General features: G+C 45.3%; 1 protein-coding gene across 2 annotated transcripts in view; it reads right to left on the reverse strand.

Moving 5' to 3' along the window:
- Positions 1-25,020, reverse strand: part of lap3 (leucine aminopeptidase 3) — a 59,091-nt gene that overhangs the window by 33,269 nt on the left and 802 nt on the right. Inside the window, exons 2-6 of one of the 2 annotated variants that reach the window (XM_038791558.1) lie at positions 14,344-14,459; positions 11,113-11,167; positions 7,238-7,343; positions 5,731-5,908; positions 4,715-4,879 (exon numbers count right to left, since the gene is read on the reverse strand). In XM_038791558.1, the coding sequence (XP_038647486.1) occupies positions 4,715-4,879; positions 5,731-5,908; positions 7,238-7,343; positions 11,113-11,167; positions 14,344-14,459 (620 nt within the window). The remainder of the gene's footprint in view (positions 1-4,714; positions 4,880-5,730; positions 5,909-7,237; positions 7,344-11,112; positions 11,168-14,343; positions 14,460-25,020) is intronic. The other variant, XM_038791559.1, reaches the window with a different exon arrangement.

The following is a 25,020-nucleotide window of genomic DNA, read 5'->3' on the forward strand; positions in this document are numbered from 1 at the left end:
TATTCCTTACCTCAGTTCACTGGGTCGGGGGGAGTGAAGTTGGTCCTTACAGTTTTTTTATTCGCAGCAATTAAATACAAATAATCCTGAATTACTGTTGCTCTGTACTTCGCTTAAGAAACAAACACAAACCTATCTTAGCCATCAGCCAAATTACATCGCTGGTAATAAGACTGCCAACTGAAAATGAAAATCGCTTATTGTCACGAGTAGGCTTCAATGAAGTTACTGTGAAAAGCCCCTAGTCGCCACATTCCGGCGCCTGTTCGGGGAGGCTGGTACGGGAATCGAACCGTGCTGCTGGCCTGCTTGGTCTGCTTTAAAAGTCAGCGATTTAGCTCAGTGAGCTAAACCAGCCCCTAAGGCTGGTCTGTCTCGAACAAGAAAACAAAACTCTTCATTTATTTTTACAACACAAACACAATAGGCAGAATTTTAGCTGCTAAGAGGGCACGGGCTCAAGTAGAGGTGGAAGGGTTAAACCCCCACAGAAATGCCAGTGAATCAGAACCTCAAACATGATCCCACTCTCTTTCATCTTTTACCAGAGTACATTTGTAGGAGTGGGGGAATTCCTGTGGAAATGTCAGGTCCCTAGTTTAAATATGTAAAGAGGCAACTGAATCCAGCTTTATACAGTCTGGGTTTGACAGTCAACATATGGGTTTCCTAAGCTGCGTGAAACCTGCCAGGGCAAGAATACAGCAGGGATTCACTGAGCAATTGCATTTTAAAAGTTTTCAAACAAGTCAGAATTAAACTATCACTGCTTCCCTGCCGAGGGGAAAGGCTTATGCTCACAGGATTTGTTCTGGGAGGGTGTTTTCACTACTTCATATATGATATCCAACTTTATTGAAGGCATTTCACCCTTGGACTTTGTTCACTGTGATCCGCATTTCCTTGCTGTCATCCCTTACTGCAGCATGAGAACAGCTTTTGCAGCAAAACAATGGACCATGAAGAATAAGAGAAGTAATACCCACAACAACAGCAGTTTTTCTTCTCCGCAATTACATGCCACTCCACAGAACAGGGTTCCAGCTTGAAAACTCCCAGCATATAATTGACAGGCAGAGGAGCACTTGCCTTGACATAACAAAGCAAGAGTGCCTCAGACTCAGCCTTTTGTAGCAGAAGGTTGCCGAAATCCGCGGCCTCCTGGAACACGTTTTTCTTCCAGTGTCAGTATCCATCAACATAAACACTGTCTTTCTTCTCCTCCAGCTCCTCCCAGGGATCTGCTGGTGGCATTTGCAGGATTTTACACTCTGCTATCCACAACTGCATCTCCTCTGATAGCTGCTATGTTCGGCAATACTGCCACTAACATCCACTTTGATAATGATAACCCAGAGCACTCATGTTTGCTGCATTTGTTGATTTCAAAGTATCAGGGATTCATAGACTGCACACATGACAATCAAGGCAGCCTTAGATCATACAGGAAAATCTATCAATCAAAATGGATTCCAATCCATCATGGTTCAGTTGGCATGCGACCACTGGAAGATTTCCATCCATGTCTGTGCACGATATCCTGAAGTTCCGATGATTCTTAATTATGTGACCATTAAATGTCCCCCACATCATTGTACCTCCAACAGATTTGGCTGTTGGCTCCTGCAGACAAGGATTACACTTTGAGGACAAAGCTGATGAAACCTGTGAGGAGCACTACCACTGGTGTAGAAGATACAAGTACACACTGAAAGAGCTGCATAGAATAGTGATAACGGGTACTTCAGTTATAGTAATATAGAGTGGGAAAGTGTAAAAGGCAGAGAAGACTAAGAGTTTCTGAAGTGTGTTCAAAATAATTTTCTTGATCAGTATGTTTCCAGCCCAACAGGAAGGCGGCTCTGGTAAACAACATGGGCAAATAGATCAAGGGTTAGTAGAGGAATATTTAGGGAACAGTTATCATAATGTCATAAGGTTACAGTTCGCTATTAAGGAAGAGCAGGAGCAATCAAAAGCAAAAATACTGAATTGAAGGAGTGCCAATTTCACTCAGATGAGAACAGATTTGCCCTGGATAAACAGAAATCTAAGATAGGCAGGCAAAACTAAAAATGAACAATGGCTTATCTATAAAGGGGCAAAGGTTCACGTACAATTCAAGTACATTTCCACGAGGGGAAAAGGATAAGGCACCAAAAGCCAGGGTTCCTTCATGTTCTATGTACATCCATACCCTTTGTTCATCTTCCACACTGGTACCATTGTCAAGAAGGGAAGTGTCTATTTGGAATTGAGGTGGCAACAACGTAGATGGCAGTACAATGGAGACTTCAAATAACCTGTACTGTTCATTGATATGTTCATACACATAGCGACATTGGCATTGTTATAAACTCCCAAGAACTCTTCTGCAACTAAGAAGCTTTGCTCTCTTGCTTTCTGTTACTCCTATGAAGTGTCACATCTATGGCTTTAACAGCACGAAATACAGGCTGTTTGTTCCTCTGCTCTGATTGAAGTGCCTTTGGAATCTTTGAGGGCAGTGCCAAAGGCTACTGGATTTGTGGGTAGACTCGTCATTAGAGCAGGAGGCAACATGTGAGGCGCAGCCTGAGGAGTGGAGGAAAGGCATGAGAAGTGGCCTGCCTTGAGAAGAGGCCTCATTGTCATTGTGCCTTTTCTATATGTTCCCTCGCATGATCCACCTGCATTTCCCTGCCAGCACTGAACTAGATAGCACTTGGCTGCGCTTCAGTAAGGCATTGAAAGGGCTTTCATCCATCTTACTTAAACTGACAGATCAGGTGTTGTGGAAGGGAAATTAATGAGTTGCCAATCTAGAAGTATGCTGGCAAATGCTTGCCCATAGTTCAACACTGCTTTTGAATGAAAATAAGTAGGTCAGGTAACATAAACAAAATACTGCTTAGTATTTTGGTCTCGGTCTTTTTATGATAACCGATTGTCCTCCGAAGATTACAAAACGCATACTCGAGTTGTTTTTAGCCAAGGGCAAGAACATACGTACTACACATTTTATCTTACGTACTTTCTAAAGTCTATTTAATATAAACATGGCTCTTTACTTCAAGTTGTTATTTCAGATTATAAAAATATGCTTCCTTCGGTCGAATCTCAGAGTGCTGTGGAATGACTGTTTAGCCAGACAGGGCTTTCCGCAAATATATTTGTGTCAAATAAATATCTTTTAACGAAACTCAAAGAACTTGTCTTCATTATAATTTCCACGACAGGTGTGCCGGTCAAGGTCTGGGCAAGTATGCCTGCCATGTCTGATTGTCCTTGCAGGTGGTCATACTTCACCTGAAATAGATGAACTTCCCCAATCTCTCAAGGGTGAACAATGCCTCTGAAAATGCTGAATCTCAGACAATTCTGCTCTAGAACTGTCTTCATGGATGATCCCTGAGGCTCAGCATCAACATCCTGTTGAGCAGGGATTTTGAGAGTCCTGCAGCTTCTTAAGGACTCACCATTGCCTCTTCCTGGAATTGTGAAAGGAGGGAAAGCAGAGAGCAAGTGAGTGAAATAGAATGTTTTGAGAGAATGGAGGGACAACATTTGTGAAGGGTGACTTCACAATTTGTAAGGGATAGGTGGAGGATGGCAAAAGATGAGGGCCAGTGAACATGTTGACTGCATGGCAAGGTGCATCACGAATGGATGAAGCTGCAAGATTTGAGGAATGTTGTGCAGGAGAATGTTGGGTAAAACATCTGCAAACTTGCCCCACACGATAGCTGATTCCCGGGTTAGGTCACTGTCTGTGCGGAGTCTGCACGTTCTCCCCAAGTCTGCGTGGGTTTCCTCCGCGTGCTCCAGATTCCCTCCACAGGTCGCAAAAGACGTGCTTCGGCAAATTGGACATTCTGAATTCTCCCTAGTGTGGCGACTGGGGGATTTTCACAGTAACTTCATTGCAGTGTTAATGTATGCCTACTTGTGACACTAATAAAGATTATTATTAGGATATTCCAGGCAGCGGCCTGCAACAAAGATAGTGCAGACCTTAGAATGGAAAGGGTTTGCATTGTATATGTATGCAGTGAGAGTGAATGGGAAGGGATTTGACCCATCACTGTAAATAGCAAGCACAAAGAGAAGATAGGGAGTGGGTCTACAGAGCAAAATGCCAAGTACTGAAGGGAGCAAGGGAGAGACCAATGAACTAGCTAGCAACGGCTAGAGTCATGAACACTGAACGGCACTGAGTGCAGGAGAGGGGCGCAAGGGCTCAGGAAAGGAGGCGGGGAGAGCATGGCAATGATGGACAGAACGGTTCCGTAAGCTGCAGGTAGCGAGAGGTGAAGGCTGAGTGACATTATCCAAAGCCTGAGAGAGTGGCTGAGCGTGTAGCGTGATAACTTCACCTAACACAAGTATAAATTATTACTGGCACCGCTGAGAGGCACACACCAGTCATGTTAGCAATGGCAGAAACTGCACATGCGCCAGCAGATACAGTGCAAGCCTAGTGTGCATGCACATCTCGCTGGCGCCTGACCGCTAGGCATCAAGAGTTAATGAAGTATCTTAAAGGTAACATATGGTCGGAGAAAATGGTAAGTAGAGAAGCATTTGTTGTGCAAACCATACCACCCATAGTCTGGAATGTAAATTAATAAAAGCTGGGAATTAATCATTCGTATTCTGCCACTTCAGCCTTTTCGTCGGGTACAGTAACTCCACATTTAATATTACCATTTGCAGAACATGATATCACAATTACCTTATGTGCACTTTGACCTTTTCACCTGTTGAATGTATTGCTTGTTGAATGGTCCCTGCAAAACTGGTTGGAGTTATGTAATTAGCTGGTGCTTCCATCAAATGTCGTGCTAAATTCTGTCCTTCAGCATACAGAACTCCTTTCTGCCATGTTTCATCTTCAAAACTTGCAAAAAGAAATTGTTTTTTTTAAATGTAAATATTAATGTCATTACATTTTAACAAAGCCAAAATATTCATCTGTTAGATCTGAGTGACCAAATAAACAGATTAGATGAACAAATCAAAAAATACCAAATTGTGCATCTTCAGTATTTATGTGAAAGAAAAGACTTGTATTTATATAGAAATTTTCATAATCGCCAGACGATTACAGCCAATGAAGGGTAACATGGGTAATTTATGCTGTCGCTGAACCAAAGCTTTTCTCCTTTTAAAGGGTTTTGTTCCAAACTGCAGAAATCGACCCAAAACATTAGTTTTCCTTCCATACTTAATTATTTACAATACTGAATATCGCAAAGGTGTTTATTTTGGGTGAAGAAATAGGTTTAATCATAATCCACATTTTTAAAAAGTCAGTTAAATCGAAGTACAAAGCACAAAGGAAATATCTACAGATGCTGGAAATCTGCAACTAAACCAAAAGCTGGAAACACTTTGCTGGCCAGTCAACGTGTGGAGATCTCAGGCAACAATCAAAAATAAACACGCCCAAAAGAGAGTTGTAAGTGATAGTACTATACTGACCAGCACTGCAGCTAAAACCAGAGGACAACATACAGGATTCAGAGCACGGATTTACATCCAAATCAGAAAATTATGCAACAGCTGTGTTAAATTATTGCTGAATTCAGATAGGGCCACAGCAATAAAGTTAGAGAATGATAATGATAATAGGTGTTTAACAATTCAGTGCCTCGGTCAAGTGCAGATTTCCAATGTATAACTGAATAAATCGAAAATCCTTTGTAAAACTTACAGCATGCATTGTGCAAATATGTACTGTATCAATACCTTCCAAATGGTTTCACAGTGACGACTGTCTTCTTTTTCTTCTTCAGCTCATTGTACTCAAACAAACCCAAAATAGATCCTTCTGCTGCACACTGGGCATCCCCACATGGATCGACTTCCACCAGAGAAACTTCTAGGTCTTGTAACTGTCTGCATCCAACTATAAGTAATTCAGATGCTAAATTTTCAATCATGAACGCACTCTGCATATACTTCCTTAGCACAACAGATCCACTAAACAGTCAAAAATATTTGGTTGACCTGTTATTCATTATAATCAAATGCTGCACATCAGGTTTCAAAACCACTCTTGGTGAAGTGAAAAGTCATGCAGAATTGTTAATCAGAGTACTTGATCTCAAACAATAATTTTAGATTGCCTGGATTTTTTACATTGTAAGGAGGTATTTGTAAAGTGGTTGTAATGTTAACACAGGCACAATTATTTTCTAGTTATTTTTGTGTTAAAATATATATATTTCCTCAGATAGTTACAAATGAGTAAGTCCAGTCAGCCCATCTAAATCAGAAAGAAGTGAATGTTACCCCAGAGCAGTATCAAACTGTTTCTGAAAGGTTCTAAGTTTTTGCCTCATAGAATCATCATAAATTTACAGTGCAGAAGGACGCCATTCGGCCCATCGAATCTGCACCGGCCCTTACAAACTCCAGCCCACGCATCTACCCTATCCCCGTAACCCCCATTTAACTTTTGTGGACACTCAGGGCAATTTAGCATGGCCAATCCACCTAACCCGCATATCTTTGGACTGCGTGAGGAAACCGGAGCACCCGGAGGAAACCCACACAGACACGGGGAGAACGTGCAGACTCCGCACAGAGTGACTCAAGCCGGGAATGTAACCTGGGACCCTGGAGCTGTGAAGCAACTGTGCTAACCATTATGCTACCGTCCTGCCCCAAGAATGTTACTCTAGCTGTGAATGTATTCCATAAGTAGGTCACTTGTTTGGGAAGAAAAGTTTCCTGATATCAATCCTGTGCTTTGTTGCAGTATTTTTTTCAAAAACTAATTTGAATATAGCTTAGAAGCTGAAGCTTAGAGTTGAGGGTTCCACCTGTTCAGTTTCAAATTGGAAGGTTGGTTTTTAAGTGGCTGTCTGGACATTTTACAGTAATCAAACCAGCAAAGGTCTTTTTTTTTTACGTCTATGTTTTACTTCTTTGTGTCTCATGATGTGAAGTCATTTGTCATTGAGATGTGTTGAATTATAAACAGCAGCAATTTTCAATTCAAGGCATGAACCAACCCTTACCTGGTCTCATATCAACATCTATCCATTTTTGACTTTGACAAAAAGTAGGAACTCAAAAGGAATGGTAATAACAACGCAGTCCATACCATACTTCTCTAGACCAGGTCCCTTTATCAGCTTAAACATATCCCAAAATTTTAAACAATAGTTTTACTTTAACATGTCACTCATTACATTTGCAGTTGATGTTAATAACCATCACATGCAAATTAACCAAGAGCACACTTTACCCGCTATGGCAGCTCGAATATTTTCTTTGCCTTCATCATATTGTTCCAAATTATTAATTCCAGCATTTTTGTCACCAAGCCCAACAACTACAACATGAGGGAAATCCTATTAAAGCAAAACATCTTTTTTATGATTAAGAACATGAACATCATAACCTTCATATAATTGCATACTAATAGTACTTCATTTTCATATTAACCAATAGCTTATCTTCTTCTTCATCCTCTGCCTTTACCTTCCTACGTTGAGAGAAGAAGCCAGTCTAGGTAAACCATGGATTGCTGCATGATTATGCTTTACTAACAAAGAGAATTCCATGATCAACTAACCACTTCTGTGGTACTGTGCTCAGATATATCTATATACAAGCTCCATCTAGTGGCCTGAACAAGATACAAGGGAAAGTGAAATGTGCATTATTATGGAGCAAACTTAGAATGCTTAAGAAGTGGTTGGAGCCTCCCCAGATTTCTGTTGTCTTTCGGTGCTTCCTCATCTTCATCCCAAGAGCCTTTTTCAAGTGGGTGAATAAGGTTATTACGGGCTTTGTGTGGACGGGTAAAACCCAACAAGTGAAGAAAGTGTTGTTGGAGTGTAGTCAGGGAGGGTGGGTTGGGGCTGCCGAACTTTTGCAATTACTACTGGGTGGCTAATATAGCCATGATTAGGAAGTGGGTAGAGGGGGAGGGGAGGGGTGGGAGCGGATGGAGGCGGCGTCATGTAAACACACAAATTTGGGAGCACTGAGATAGGCACCTCTTCCGTTCTCGCCGGCCCGATACTCCACAAGTCCAGTGGTGGTGGCGGCTCTGAGAATCTGGGGGCAATGGAGGAGATATAAGAGAGTGGAGGGAGTATCGGTTTAAACCCCGATTTATAATAATCATCGGTTTGTACCAGGTAGGCTGGGTGGTGGGTTCCGGAGATGGCAAAGGGCAGGAATTAGGAGGATGGGGAATCTATTTATAGACGGGAGCTTCCCCAGTTTGAAATCCTTGGAGGATAAATTTGAATTGCCAGCAGGCAATGGGTTTAGGTGCGAGACTTCTTGAGAAGGCAGGTACCGGCCTTCCCGCTGCTGCCACCACAGGGAATACAGGACAGAGTAGTCTCCAGTACCTGGGTGGGAGGGGGGAAGGTATCAGATATTTACCAGGAACATTTGGATGCGGAGGAAACTCCGGTGGAGGAGCTCAAGAGCAAGTGGGAGGACAAGCAAGGAGGAGAGATAGAGGCGGGTCTGTGGGCGGATACCCTAAGCAGGGTTAATACATCCTCATCACGTGCTAGGCTTAGCCTGATACAATTCAAGGTAGTCCACCGGGTACACATGACGGTGGCCTGGATGAGCAAGTTTTTCGGGGTAGAGGACAGGTGTGCGAGGTGTGTGTGAAGCCCAGCAAATCATGTCGACATGTTTTGGGCATGCCTGAAGCTTAGAGGGTTTTGACAGGGTTTCGCTAAGGCAATGTCCACGGTGCTAAAAACACGGGTGGTGCCGAGTCCGGAGGTGGCGATCTTTGGAGTGTCGGAAGAGCCGGGAGTGAAGGGGGTGAAGGAGGCCGAAGTCATGGCCTTTGCCTCCCTGGTAGCCTGGAGACGGATTTTATTAATGTGGAGGGACTCAAGCCCCCGAGTGTAGAGACCTGGGTTAGTGACATGGCTGGGTTTTTCAGTCTCGAGAAAATAAAGTTTGCCTTAAGAGGGTCAATGTTAGGGTTCACCCGGAGGTGGCAGCCATTCGTCGACTTTCTCAGGGAAAATTAAAATGTCAGGGGAGTGGGGGGCACCCGGATTGTTGTTTTATGGTCGGGGTGTGTGATGATTGTGATGGGGGTGGAAACGTATTGTACCATGTTCAAGTCGCTGCTATTGTTATTATTATAAAAACTTGCAAATACCCTAATAAAAATATTTTTAAAAAAATAAGTGGTTGGAGCAACAGATTTTGAAAGCAAGGTCGGCAGAGGATTAAAAAGGTTGATTAAAAGGGGGAGCCAGGTTGTTTAAGATGGTTGAATGTGCCACAAAATTATGTACAATAAACTAGAATTGACACGTTTACAAAGCGCCTTTAACATAATAAAACTTCTCAAAACATTTGGCGGATGTGTTATAAAACAAAATTTGATGGTAGCTACATAAAGAAAGATTAGGGTAGATGACAAAAAGTTTGATCAAAGAAGTCGGTATCAAAGAAAATTTTAAAGGATAAAAAAAGAGGTTGGGAGTCCAAAGATGTGCAGGTTAGGTGGATTGGCCATGCTAAATTGCCCCTTAGTGTCCAGGTACGGGTTAGATGGGGTTATGGGGTTGCAGTCATAGGGCGGGGGCCTGGTTAGGGTGCTCTTTCACAGGGTTAATGCAGACTTGGTGGACCGAATGGCCTCCTTCTGCACTGTAGAGATTCCATGGAGGTTTAGGGAAGGAATTCCAGAGCTTTGAGCCTAGGCAACTGAAGCAATGATGGAGCAATTTAAATGAGATGTTCAAGAGACCAGAAGTGGATGAGTGTAGATACCCCGAGGATTACGAGCTGGATGGCGAGGGATCAGGCCACAAAGGGATTTGAAAACAAGGATGAGAATTTTAAAATCAAGATTTTTTAAATCAAAAGTCAATGTAGGTGATGGATGAACAGAATTTAGCGTGTGTTAGGACACAGGCAATAGAGCACTGGGTGATCTCAGGTTTATGGAGAGTAGAACGTGGAAGACCAGCCAGGTTTGCATTGGAACTTAAGTCTAGAGGTGAGACGAAGATGAGTGTTTCAACAGCAGATAAGTTGAAGAAAGAGCAGAGTTGGATAACTTTTGGAGATAGAAGTAATTGTTATTAGTGACAGTGCAGAAATGAAGTTGGAATTCCATCACAGGATTAAGTATGACACCAAGGTTGTGAACAGACTGATTCAGTCTCAGACAGTTACCAAAGAGAAGGATGGAGTCGTGGCTAGTGGGGACCAAAGGCAATGGCTTTGGTTTACTAAGTGGTGGTGAGGTAGAGCTGGGTGTAGTCAGTGCGAACATGGAAGCTTGCACTGTTTTTTGGATGATGTCACCAAGGGGCAGCATACAGATGAGAAATAGGAGGGGCCAAGGATAGATCTTGGGAGATGCCAGAAGCGAGAGCAGGATGAGAAACGAATGCAGTTGATTTTCTGGCTCTGGTTAAATAAGAATGGAACTGGGTGTGTGGCAAAGTAAATGAAAGAGCAGTGGGTGCAAACTGAAAGTTCGGCCATGAGGAGTTTGCAAATCTTTTTTAAAATTACTTTGTGGAATGTAGGCATCACTGGCAGACCAGTATTTGTTGCCAATTCTTAATTGCCCGACTAGATAAGGATGGCAGATTTCCTTCCCTTCCTAAAGAACATTAGTAAACCAAATGTTTTTACAACAATTCTCGATAGCTTCATGATCACCATTATTGAAACCATCTTACAAATCCAGATTAATTGGTGGGACGATTCAGATGTATAACTGCTTTGTTTTCCAACATAAACCAAGTTTACTGCAATGGTCAAAATCAAGATTGATCATGGTTTGTGTTTCCAAAGTGTAACAAAATTTTAATGCATTTATTCGTTCAGTTTTTGACCAGTATTTAACTTCATATCATTTTTCAGATTGCAGTACTATAATTTACTATGTTTCAAATTATGCAATTTCTACTTGTTTGGTAATTAGATTATGGGATAATTCATTATTGACTTGGTTCTGGATTTAAATTCTGACAGCAATTCCATATTAGAATTATACCAGTTATCATTTGTAATATGTTACCTATCCCAACTTATTACCAACATCAGTAAAATTAACGTTCCCACATTAACTTGAATAAAGTATGAAATATATTCAGTCTAAAATTATACCTGATGCAGCCCATAAAATATGCGACTTCTTCCTTTTTTAAGCGCAGGTCCCGATCTAAAGAAAAAGATCAATAACGTTCAATAGAAGCTGGAGTACGAAAAGGCTGATATTTTCCCATATAAATCCCTCCAAATCCTTGCTCCGCCGCTGGATCATCTACTGGCCCTAGATTCTACCCTACCTTCCGCTCACTGGCCTGCTTATGCCTGCCACCCGCTCGCTATCTTCTGCACTGCAGACATTTTATATTTATATTCAATCCCTAAACCAACTCATCTTAATAAATCAGTCCTACATAAACTCTGCAAAAGCCATCTCCTTCAACTTCTCCTTTAGCCACCTTACCTAATTCTTCTCCTTGATCCTGTTCAGTATCCCATCATCTCCATGAAGCATTTGATTGTTTCCAGTGCTAGAATTCTATGAACGTGTCGGTTGCACAGGAAGGAAAACATTGACCAGAAACTAATGGTATAGAACTTAGAAACCTAAGCTCCTGACAACATGCTTTGCTCTCTGGTTAAGGCAACAATTCTTTCTATCACCACACTTCTCTTACTCGCCCTTTTTAACTGATAACCTCATTCCTTAGTTTCCTGAAAAGATAATTTTGAACAGATCATCATGAAATGTTACACAAACAGCTAAATCAATATGTTGTATATTTCATCATGGTTCACTTCAGAGGGTCAGAATTCAAGGCCCATTGCGGAGCCTCTACTCTTTAAGCCTGGCTAAAATCAGGGCGGCACGGTAGCACAGTGGTTAGCACTGTTGCTTCACAGCACCAGGGACCCGGGTTCGATTCCCTGCTTGGGTCACTGTCTGTGTGGAGTCTGAATGTTCTCCACATGTCTGCGTGGATTTCCTCCGGGTGCTCCGGTTTCCTCCCACAAGTTCCGAAAGAAGCGCTTGTTAGATGAATTGGACGTTCTGAATTCTCCCTCAGTGTACCCGAACAGGCGCCGGAGTGTGGCAACTGGGGGATTTTCACAGTAACTTCATTGCAGTGTTAATGTAAGCCTACTTGTGACAATAATAAAGATCATTATTTTAAGATCAGTGCAGTGTAGAAGACTGCTGGATTTGCTGGGGTGCCATTGTTTGAACGGAAAGTTAAACAGGTCCTGTCCGCTTGTATTCCATGACAATGTTTGGAGTGAAGCAAGTTAACTCCCAGTGCCTCAGCTAAAGGTTCGCCTGCAAATGATTCAAACATATTACAACAAATCAACTGCTATTTATATAAAATACTAGGGGCGGAATTTTATGCTGACAAGATGGGATTTTCAGGTCCCACTGGAGTCAATGATTGAGTTTTAAACGGCGTGCTACAATCTACGACCCTACTGCCATCACCGTGTCAGGACTGTAGAATTTTGTCCTTAATGCAGAAAAACACATCCAAAAGTACTTCACAGAGGGATAATCAAAAATGGACAAAGACTCAAATTGTATATTGAGAAGGGGAAACCCGAGTCAAATTAAGTGCTGTGAGGAGTCTTAGAAGAGCGGGAGATGGACAAGGTGGGATCAAGGCTGAAGGTATGGTTGTGATGCAAAAGGAGTCAGAGGTACAGGGTTAGGATGTTACAGAGATATGGTATGGCAATGCCATGACATGAAAGGATTTTAACACAATGATGTGAATTTTTAATTTAAGATCTTGCTTGACCAAAAGCCAATATAGGCAAGCAAAAAAGGTTGACAGGTTAAACAGGACTTGTGTGGGCTAGGACATGGGAAGCAGACTGTTGAATGAGTTGAAGCTGAAGAGATAGTGGATGGGAGACTGGACTGGAGAAAATTGGAATGCCATGGCTGTCGAAGTAGAAATGCACTTCTGAAGCCCCAAAAGGTTCCTCCAAAAACAAAAACTTACCGAAACATAAGAGTATAAAATCAAACTGCTGGCTTGGGAGTGGTTGCCATTTCTAAATGTCACCTGCTTCCGACACAAACAGTGAACATGTCTTAAAACTTCCACATACCCTTGTATTGCTTGCTCGATCCCATAAGTAAAACTTGAATTTGTAGGAAGAAAAATTGAGGCTAACTAGTAACATGAGTATATTGTGGCTGAAAAAGACTTGTACAGCGAGTACATGTGAAAATATGGTTTTGAAGACCGTAAAAATGGGGTTGGCTTACATATCTGGTTGTCTTATAGGCCCTGATTTGCAGCAATTGGGTTTGGACAAAGGGATAACATTAGGGTTCTTCATTTTAAGGAATCTTGATAAATGTACAATGGTTGCCTCACAAATCACAACACTTACGTGTTTCACTGCATTTGAGAGAGATAAGGAGCAATACAAATTCAGAGCTTTATTTTCACATTTGAAGATTATGTATTTTGAAATCCGTATGTTAGCTATCAATTTTTAAATACTGGAGCAGATATTAACCGAGTTAATTTCCTTTCCAACAGGCAGAAGTCTGTACTAATTCTCCGCATCTGGCCTTATTTAAATGCTATCAATGCACCTTCCAGCCACAACAGACGTGAAGTGCGAGTGGCTGCTGGCAGGCAAAAACTGCAAAGCCAAAGATCACCATAAACCTCCACGCGAATGACAGGGAAGGAATTTTGGGAGGGTCTCATAGAAATGCAGGCGAGTAGAACCCAGAGGAGCACTCCTGTTCCTCCTGGCCCCACAAATAAAAGTTTTAGATCTTCTACCTTCAGACGGGCTGTAGATCTGCTTCTTACCTCAAGAGAAAAGTTCCAACTCACTTAGGGCCAGTATGAAATTTCATCCCCGAATAAATAAGGCCCCTGACTGCTTTGGGCCTCTTCTGCTTGCAGGCCACTGTAGGTCACACTGCAAACTGTGAGAAACAGTCAAGATTTGAGCAGGTAATTGATATGCCCATTTTTAACTGCCCTGCTGCCCAGTGGCCAGGTCGTGTTAAAACTGATCCATTCTGTTGCAACCCAGAACAAAGCAACTGTTGTATATCATCTATGCCTGTGTTGATTTTAATGCAACAATATGTGCAGAGAAAAATACAAAATTATATACGATGTGCCTCATAACAAATTTCACATTCTCAAATTAAAAATCATTGAAGTGACCATTTCAGTGAAAACAAATCAATGTGCAGTTTTTAAAAATGTATGTTTTTTTTGTAAAAAGTCCTTCAAAAATGGAAACGCTTTCACAAATGTACAATTGAATTAATCCATTATTCTTCGATCTCCAATTTATTTTTTATACTGTACTTACATGGTCAGAAGTTCTTTAAGCCTTCCCGATGTTGAATTATTAAAAACATCCCCGGCATTTGTAAACTGAACCGAGCCATCCCCTCTCTCCCCCTCATACACACCAAGAACCAGTCCCTACACAGGAATAAAAATTAAACATAATTTACTATAATTTTACAAACTGCATTACCTACAAAAATAAAATTTGTCTTTATACAGCACTTTTAACATAGTAAAGGGTATGTTAAAGACAAAAAATTGACAGAGCTGAAAGAGACACAAAGACAGATCAAATGTTCAGTCAAGAGTAGGCCAGACACCCCCTGAAGCCTGCTCCACTATTCAACAAGATCACGGTTGAAATTTTACATCAACTCCACTTTCCTGTCCTATTGTCATATCCCATAATTTGCTTAGAGTTGAAAACCTCAGTGCTCTCAGTCTTGAATATATTCAGACTGAGAACCCTCCAAAGGTTCATAACTCTCTCATGAAAGAATTTCTCAACTTAATTCTAAATGGCCAACTCCCTAATATTGAGACTATAATCCCTAGTACTAGACTCTTCAATCAGGGAAAACAGCCTCTTACCATTTACCCTATTAAGCCCTCTAAGAATGTTATATATTTCAATTAGATTACCTTGCATTCATTCTTTTAAACTCCAGACAACATAGGTCCACTCCAGTCAATTTCTCTCCTCAGGACATCCATAGAAATTAATCTTTAATTACAACTCTCTAGAGCAGACTGTCCTTCCTTAGAGAAAGAGACTAAAACTGTAAATAGTACTCCAGATATGGTCCCATCGAAGCTCCATATAATTGTAGTGAGACTTCCATACTCTTTTACTGCAACCCCTTGTAATTAAGACTAACATACTACTAATAATAATAATCTTTATTGTCACAAGTAGGCGGAGGCGGCCGGAGAGTCCCACCCAATTGTTAGGGCATCTCTCGTCCTCTAATACCAGGAATCACCATCTTTTCCAATTAACTCACCTGAGGAAGGAGCAGTGCTCTGAAAGCCAGTGTTTGAAACAAACATGTTGGACTTTAACCTGGTGTTGTAAGACTTCTTACTGTTTTCCAATTGAGACGGAGCAGGGTTCAGTACGAGGTCCTGTTTTTTTGTGGTATATATTAATAATTTGGACTTAAATGTAGGAAACATGATCAGGAAGTTTGCAGACGACCCAAAAATTGGTTGCATGGTTGATAGTGAGGACGGAAGCTGCAAACTGCGGCAGATTGGCAGAAAAGTGGCAAATGTAATTCAAGTTTGAGAAGTGAGGGGAGGCCAAACATTGCAAATGAAAATACAATAAAAGGGAGGACGCTGAAATGTGCAGAGGAAGTGAAGGATCACAAGGTGCCTTCCACAGATCCCTGAATGTTGCAGGACAGATCAATAAGGTGGTTATGAAGGCATATGGAATATTATACAACCGGAAAAAGGTTACAGCACATAAGGTTATTCATAAAGGCCCGCCAGATCTGGTCTTCTTGCAACCACGTCTCAGTAACTGCCACCAAATCATACCCTTTTGTCTCTATTTGAGCTGTTAACTGATTAATTTTGTTCTGAATGCTTTGTGCATTTAGATACAAAGCGTTCAATTGTGTTCCATTGTAATATTTCTCTGATCTTTCATGGTTGCTTGTTGCAAAAAGTAATTTGCATGTTCTGTCCTTCATCTTTATTTTCTAGTAACCATCCGTCACATGGCTAACCTATCTCCCCCTTTAATTTAGGTTTTCTAATTTTCCCGGCAACTGAACCCTCCTCCACCTCGCCTCTTCAGTTCAAAGTATTGTCTACAGCCCTAGTTTTGCGATTTGCCAGGACTCTATTCAGATGAATAATTAGTGAGACAACAGAATCCTGAAGGATTGATGTAAAATCTTGGAATTGATGCGCTGGTACAAGTGGAGTGGAAACTCAGTTCACAAGAGTCTTTTGGGAAAAGGGGATTGATTTTCGGAATGCAAACCACTAATGGCAAGCATGATTACGAGAGAAGATTGTTAAGCATGTTTTGGGAAGTAGAGTTTGGAAACACTGAGGTGACAATCATCTGGGGGATTCTGAGGAGGTATTCACAGACATTCACCTTGGGTTTCAGAGTGGAGTGTGTATTTGACCACAGGCATTTTGTGTGCATCAAAGGGACCGTGTGCGTCAATGAAACCAATGTAGTTTCAAACGTACTGTCATCGTGTTAATCTTAAAACCTGTGTGAAATTGTTCAGCTAAGTGGAGTATTGTATTATAATCCAAGTTTTTCATGTTTAATAAATGTATTTTCCTTGTTGTTAAAACTAATTAGCAGTCCTGTGACTCTGTTCCTCCATGTTTAATTTTTAGAAAGTTAATTCTTTTGAGCCTTGGTTCCATTCTAGGATCTTCCCGTCCAATTATAACATCAATTAGGATCAACAAAAGTAACAAGTTAAATCCAAAACTGGCAAAGTGGAAGGAAGCAAAGGTGTTTCTGTAACTTATAGGCAAAGTGCTGGGAAGTGGGATTTGACTGGGATAGCTCTGTTTTGGCCAGAACAGGCGCGGTGAGCCAGATGGCAACCTTCGGTGTCACGTGGCTAACTGTGACCACACCAAAAGTACTATGAGCAATTCTGGGCATCACATCTTAGGAAGGATATATTCGACTTAGAAGGAGCACAGCATGAATTTACCAGAACATCTGGACTCTAGATATGGATTAATTTAGGAGGACATTACACCAACTAGGATTATATTCCCTAGAATTTCAAAAGTGGGCTTCCGGTTGCGGCTATGACCAGCTAAGTCGCACATTTGGCCGCTCCTGCGACAAAGGTGTTTAAGGGCCGATTGGAGGGCCCCGACGGTACTGTAAAGACGAATCCCGGTGGGGGAAGGCTCCCTGAGGAGAGTGAGACTAACTTTATGGTCGGTACTCGGAGTGGGGCGACAAAAAAAGCGGCAGCAGCTCCCCGAAAAAAGCGGGGGAAGAGGACCAAAATGGCGGCCGGTGGCGCACTAGAAGATTGGAGAAAATGGGCGGAGGAGCAGCAGGCCGCTCTCCTCCGGTGTTTTACGGAGCTGAAAGTGGAACTCTTAGAGTCTATGAACGCGACGACCACAAGGCTGATGGGGGCCCAGGCGACCCAAGAGGCGTCGATAAGAGAGCTGCAGCAGGAGATGACTGCAAGGGAGGAGGAGGCCACGGTCCTCGTGGGAAAGGTGGAGGTGCACGAGGCACTCCACCTGAAATGGCAGAGCCGCTTTGAGGAGCTGGACACTCGAATGAGGCGGAAGAACTTGAGGATCCTGGGCCTAGCAGAAGGCCTGGAGGGGCCTGATCTCCCGAAATATGTAGCGGAGATGCTGAGCTCCCTGATGGGAGAGGGGGCCGGTCCATCGCCCCTGGAGCTGGAAGAAGCATATCGGGTCATGGCTAGGCGGCCTAGGGCGAACGAGCCCCCGAGGGCGGTGCTGGTGCGATTCCAGCGTTTCTGTGATCGGGAGAAAGTGCTGAGGTGGGCCAAGAGGGAGAAAAGCAGCAAATGGGAGAATTCGACGGTGCGGATATATCAGGACTGGAGTGCGGAGGTGGCAAAGCGGCGGGCCCGGTTTAACCGGACGAAGGCGGTGCTGCACGCAAAGAGGATCAAGTTCGGAATGCTGCAGCCAGCGCGCTTGTGGGTCACCTACAAGGACCAGCACCATTACTTTGAGACCCCAGAGGAGGCATGGACTTTTGTTCGGGAGGAAAAGCTGGACCTGAACTAGAACTTGGGAACGCCGGCGGTCGAGGCCGCCCGAGTACCCTTGACTGATCAAGTGGCCCATGTCTTTCTTAGGCCAGGTCGGAACTTGGTTAAAGTTGATGGATCGTTTGGTTTCTTTGAAACTTGTGTTATGGGGGGTTTCTTTGTTCCTTTTTGTGTGTCTCTTCCCGTTGCCAAATTCCCTTAATTATTGTTGTTGTAGGGGGGGCTTTTTTTTTTTTACTGTTTTTTGATCTGTTCTTTAAGGGTTATGGTTACTGTTCTGTTCGATGGAGGGTGATGGTTAAATACGTTATTATTGGGTAGTTATTTAGTTATGCAGGCATAGTTATGTATTTATGTATTTATTTGAGATTTGTTATTTATATTGTTATATTGTTAAGTTGGGGAGGCGGGACGGGGGGGGTGCAAGTTGGTTATGCGTGTTTTCTTTTTCTCTTTTTTCTTCCTCTCGTTTTAAGGGGGCTTTTTTATGGGCTTGGATGGGGACGGGGGTGGAATTGAAGATGGCGGGGTAGGGTGTGGCCGGGCGAAAGCGCGGGCTTTCCCCTGTTTCCCGCGCGCGGGACGGAGGAAGGGGGAGGAGAGAAGAGTGGGGTGTGGCCAGCAATGGCGGCTTTTCCCGCGCTGAAGCGGGGTCAGAGAGGGATGGCAAGGGGGGGGGGGGGGGGGGGAGGCCCCTCCCCCCCCACATCGGGAGGAGTCGGAGTGTGGCAGGGGCAGCCGGGTCAGCGAAAACCAGCTGACTCTCGGGAGTACGATGGTGGATACACCGCGGCTAGGAGGGGTCCTAGCCGGGGGGGGGGGGGGGGGGGGGGGGGGGGGGGGGGGGGGGGGGGGGTGGGGGGGGGAGGGGGGTTAGGGGGGGATACCGGGTTGCTGCTGGAAAGGCCGAGGACGGGAAGGGAAGAACGGGAGGAGAGAGGGGGGGGGGGGCCATCGCCATGGGGAACGGGTCAGAAGGGGAGGGTCGACCCGGGGCGAACAGGGGACAGGACATGGCTAATAGACAGGGGAAAGGGACAGGTCGCTCCGCAACCCGGTTGATTACTTGGAACGTGAGGGGGCTGAATGGGCCGGTCAAGAGATCAAGGGTTTTTTCACACCTAAAGGGACTGCAGGCGGATGTGGCAATGTTGCAGGAGACTCACTTGAGAGTAGTAGGCCAGGTACGCCTGAGAAGGGGGTGGGTGGGACAGGTGTTCCACTCAGGCTTGGACGCAAAGAACCGGGGGGTGGCGATTTTGGTGGGAAAGAGGGTGTCGTTCGTGGCGGCGCAGGTGGTAGCAGATAAGGAGGGTAGGTACGTGATGGTGAAGGGTAGGCTGCAGGGAGAGAATGTGGTGCTGGTGAATGTGTATGCCCCGAATTGGGATGACGCGGGTTTTATGAGGCGCCTGTTGGGCCTCATTCCGGGTCTGGAGGCAGGGGGCCTGATCATGGGGGGGGACTTCAATACAGTGCTCGACCCTGGGCTGGACAGATCGAGTTCCAGGACGAATAGGAGGCCGGCAGCGGCAGAGGTGCTAAGGGGGTTTATGGAGCAGATGGGGGGGGTAGACCCTTGGAGATTTGGCAGGCCAAGGGCGAGGGAGTATTCTTTTTTCTCCCACGTCCACAGGGTGTACTCCAGAATAGACTTTTTTGTACTGAGCAGGGGGCTGATTTCGAGAGTGCAGGATACGGAGTACTCGGCCATTGCGATTTCGGACCATGCACCACACTGGGTAGAGGTAGAACTGGGGGAAGCACGGGACCAGCGCCCGTTGTGGCGCCTGGATGTGGGGCTGCTGGCGGACGATGAGGTGTGCGGAAGGGTCCGGAAGGGCATTGAGAGATGTCTGGGCACGAACGACACGGGCGAGGTGAAGGTGGGGGTAGTCTGGGAGGCCCTGAAAGCAGTGATCAGAGGAGAGCTGATCTCCATAAGGGCACACAGAGAAAGGAAGGAGAGGCAGGAGAGGGAGAGACTGGTGGGGGAACTTATAGAAGTGGACAGGAGATATGCGGAGACACCAGAGGAGGGGCTGTTGAGGGAGCGGCGCAGTTTACAGGCCCAGTTTGACCTACTGACCACTAGGAAGGCGGAGACGCAATGGAGAAGGGCACAGGGCGCGGTCTATGAGTACGGGGAAAAGGCGAGCAGGATGCTAGCACACCAGCTGCGCAAGCGAGATGCAGCCAGAGAGATTGGGGGAGTGAGAGAGAAGGGAGGGAACGTAGTGCAGAAGGGGCAAGAGGTGAACGGGGTCTTCAGGGATTTCTACAGGGAATTGTACCGGTCTGAGCCGCCCAGGAGGAGGGGGGGAATGGAGAACTTCCTCGATAGATTGAGGTTCCCAAAGGTCCAGGAGGAACGGGTGGAGGGGCTGGGGGCGCCGATAGAGCTGCAGGAGCTAGCTAAAGGGATAGGCCAGATGCAGGCGGGGAAGGCGCCGGGGCCGGATGGGTTCCCGGTGGAATTTTATAAGAAGTATGTGGACTTGGTGGGTCCAGTGCTGGTGCGAGCCTTCAATGAGGCGCGAAAGGGGGGGGTTCTGCCCCCGACAATGTCACAGGCCCTGATCTCCTTGATCCTGAAGCGGGACAAAGACCCTGTACAGTGCGGGTCCTACAGGCCTATCTCCCTCTTGAATGTAGATGCCAAACTGTTGGCAAAGGTCCTGGCAACCAGAATAGAGGATTGTGTGCCAGGGGTAATCCATGAGGACCAGACGGGGTTCGTAAAGGGACGACAACTTAACACAAATGTCCGGAGACTGTTGAATGTGATTATGATGCCAGCAGTGGAGGGGGAGGCTGAGATAGTGGTAGCACTGGATGCGGAGAAGGCATTCGATAGGGTGGAGTGGGAATACCTGTGGGAGACGCTGGAACGGTTTGGGTTTGGGGAGGGATTTATCAAGTGGGTGAGGCTGCTGTATTCGGCCCCGATGGCGAGTGTGGTTACAAACGGGAGGAAGTCAGAGTATTTTGGGCTCCATCGAGGTACCAGGCAGGGATGCCCCCTATCCCCCTTACTATTTGCATTAGCGATCGAACCGTTGGCGATGGCACTGAGGGGTTCAGGGGGGTGGAGAGGACTGACAAGGGGAGGGGAGGAACATCGGGTATCACTCTATGCGGATGATTTGTTGTTATATGTGGCGGACCCGGAAGGGGGAATGCCGGAGGTAATGGAAATACTAGCGGAGTTTGGGGACTTTTCGGGATATAAATTAAATGTGGGTAAAAGTGAGGTCTTTGTGATACACCCGGGAGATCAGGGGGAGGGAATTGGGCGGCTCCCCTTTAAGAGAGCAGTAAAGAGCTTCAGGTACTTGGGGGTGCAGGTGGCAAGGAACTGGGGGACCCTCCACAAGCTGAACTTTTCAAGGCTGGTGGAGCAGATGGAGGAGGAGTTCAAGAGGTGGGACATGGTACCGCTGTCGCTAGCAGGGAGGGTGCAGTCAGTCAAAATGACGGTCCTCCCGAGGTTCTTGTTTCTGTTCCAGTGCTTGCCCATCTTTCTCCCCAGGGCCTTCTTCAAGAAGGTAACTAGCAGCATTATGGGCTATGTGTGGGCACATGGCACCCCTAGAGTGAGAAGGATTTTCTTGGAACGGAGTAGGGACAGTGGAGGATTAGCGCTACCCAATCTTTCCGGATACTACTGGGCGGCGAACGCATCGATGGTGCGCAAGTGGGTGATGGAGGGGGAGGGGGCAGCTTGGAAACGTATGGAGAGGGCGTCCTGCGGCAATACAAGCCTGGGGGCGCTAGTAACAGCACCATGGCCGCTCCCCCCCACAAGGTATACCACAGAGTCCGGTAGTGGCGGCCACCCTTAAAATCTGGGGGCAGTGGAGGCGACACAGGGGGGAAGTGGGGGGTCTGATGGCGGCGCCACTGAGAGGGAACCACAGATTTGTCCCGGGGAACACTGGCGGGGGATTCCAGAGCTGGCACAGGGCGGGCATCAGGCAACTGAGGGACATGTTCATAGAGGGGAGGTTTGCGAGCCTGGGAGAGCTGGAGGAGAAATTTGAGCTCTCCCCGGGGAACACGTTTAGATACCTGCAGGTGAAGGCATTTGCCAGACGACAGGTGGAAGGATTTCCCTTGCTTCCCGATAGAGGGGTGAGTGATAGGGTGCTGTCAGGGGTCTGGGTCGGAGAAGGGAAGGTCTCGGACATCTACAAAATAATGCAGGAGGTGGAGGAGGTATCGATAGAGGAGCTGAAAGACAAGTGGGAAGCGGAGCTGGGAGAGCAGATAGAAGATGGGACATGGGCGGATGCCTTAGAGAGGGTCAATTCGTCGTCGTCGTGCGCAAGGTTGGGCCTCATCCAATTTAAGGTGCTGCACAGAGCCCATATGACGGGGACTAGGATGAGTCGGTTCTTCGGGGGTGAGGACAGGTGTGTTAGGTGTTCGGGAAGCCCTGCGAACCATGTACATATGTTCTGGATGTGCCCGGCACTGGAAGAGTTCTGGGAGGGGGTGGCGGGGACGGTATCGAGAGTGGTGGGAACCAGGGTCAAACCAGGGTGGGGGCTAGCGATTTTTGGGGTTGGGGTGGAGCCAGGAGTACAGGAGGCAGGGGAGGCCGGAATATTGGCCGTTGCGTCCTTGGTAGCTCGGAGAAGGATCTTGATTCAGTGGAGGGACACAAGGCCACCAAGTGTTAACACCTGGTTAAACGACATGGCAAGCTTCATCCAATTGGAAAGAATCAAATTCGCCCTGAGAGGGTCGGTACAGGGGTTCTTCCGGCGGTGGCAGCCCTTCCTTGACTTTCTGGATCAGAGATAGGAACTGGAGGCCGAAACAGCAGCAACCCGGGGAGAAAGGGGGGGGGGGGGGGGGGGATAGCAATGAAGGGAGCACGTCAGCGGGGGGTCGCGGGCAATGACTGCCGAGGCCATCGGCAGAAAGGGAAAAACGGTTTGGTTGCTAGACTGGTAGCGCGGGGGGGGGGGGGGGGGGGGGGGGGGGGGGGGGGGGGGGGGGGGGGGGTGGAGGGTGGGGGGTGTGCGCGCGGGGGAGGGCGTGGGGAGGATTTTCCAGGGGGGATTTGTTGTGTTATAATTTAAAATGTAGTAGGGGTAAATGTTTGTATCGAAAAATTTCAATAAAAATTATTTAAAAAAAAAAAAAAAGAATTTCAAAAGTGAATGGTAGTTTGGATTAAAGCTTTCAAGATATGAAGGGGAGCTAGATAGAGAGAAACTCTTCACTGTTTGGGAAGTGTCGGAGTAATACCTCAATACTAGAGCCAGACCTTTTGAGGAGTGAAATTAGGAGACATTTCTACACAAAGGGTGGTGGAAGTTTGGAACTCTCTTCCCCAAACAGCAATTGATATCACATCAATTGTTAATATTAAATCTGTGATTGAGATATTTTTGTTAGTCAAAGGTATAAAGAGATTATGGAGTTAAATAACATATCAGCCGTGATTGTACAATTGCAAAATGAGCTTTAGGGGCTAAGTAGCCGACTCCAGCTCCAATACGGGCTTATAAATGAAAGACAGCATGGATTTTGTAAAGGCACTTTTAAAAAATTAATTTATGGCATGTGGACATCACTGGCTTGGCCAGCATCTATTGCCCATCCCTAATTACCCTCAAGGTGATGGTGAGCAGCCTTCTTGAACCAGTGCAGTGCCTGCCTGTTCAGAGGGAGTGCCAGGACTTTGACCCAGTGACAGTGAAGAAACAGCAATATATACGATAGCACAGTGGTTATCACTGTTGCTTCACAGCACCAGGGTCCCAGGTTTGATTCCTGGCTTGGGTCACTGTCTGTGCGGAGTCTGCACGTTCTCCCTGTGTCTGCATGGGTTTCCTCCCACAAGTCCCGAAAAGACATGCTGTTAGGTGAATTGGACATTCTGATTTCTCCCTCTGTGTACCCAAACAGGCGCCGGAATGTGGTGACGAGGGGCTTTTCACAGTAACATCATTGCAGTGTTAATGTAAGCCTACTTGTGACAATAAAGATTATGTTTCCAAGTCAGCCCTGTGCCTCCATATGTACATTTGACCAGTACCCATAAAGTTGCTCACAAAATTCAAGCACATGGGATTAATGGGTCAGTAGTAGCATAGATACAGGTTGGCTACGGGACAGAAAGCAGGGTAGTGGTGAACAGCTCTTCTTTTGACTGGGGGGAAACATACTGCTGTTCTCCAAGGTTCAAGCATGGCTTTTTCTGGTACTAATGACCTGATTCAGATATATAACACATTATTTCAAAGTTTGCAAATGCCACGAAACTCAAATGTTGTGAACAATGAGGATAGCAAGAGAAGGGAGCTAACATTTTGAGTCTGGATGAGTCTTTGTCAAAGTTGGCATCCAGACTCAAAATGTTAGCCCACTTCCCTCTCCACATAGATGCTGTCAGACCTGCTGAGATTGTTCAGTATTTTCTGTTCTTGTTTAAGATTCCGGCATCCGCAATAATTTGCTTTTATCTTAGGATAGCAAGATGCTTCAGTGCATATACAGATTGTGAAATGGGCAGATATAAGGCAGATTAAATTTGATGCAGGGGCATGTGAAGTGATACGTTATGAACTAAATAGTGCAATTTAAAGGGGATTCAAGGACAGAAAGAACTAGGAATGTATGAAATCGGCAGGTTAATCAGAGAAGGTATATCGATCATTGATTTTACTAATAAGAGGAATAGAATACAGAAGTTAGTTATGGTATAGCATTATAAAGCACTGGTTAGGCATAAGCTGGGGCAATGTGTTAATTCTGGGCACCACACTTTAGGATGTCAAGAACATAGAGAGGATGCAAGAGAGATTTAAATGGTGCTCAGGCCAACAGACCTCATTTATGAAAACAGACTGGAGTAATTGGGGGCTGTTCGCCTTAATTTTTTGTTTCTTTCATGAAATGTAAGCATCTTTTATTGCTCT

Source organism: Scyliorhinus canicula, chromosome 3, assembly GCF_902713615.1.
Source record: "Scyliorhinus canicula chromosome 3, sScyCan1.1, whole genome shotgun sequence".
NCBI lineage: Eukaryota > Metazoa > Chordata > Chondrichthyes > Carcharhiniformes > Scyliorhinidae > Scyliorhinus > Scyliorhinus canicula.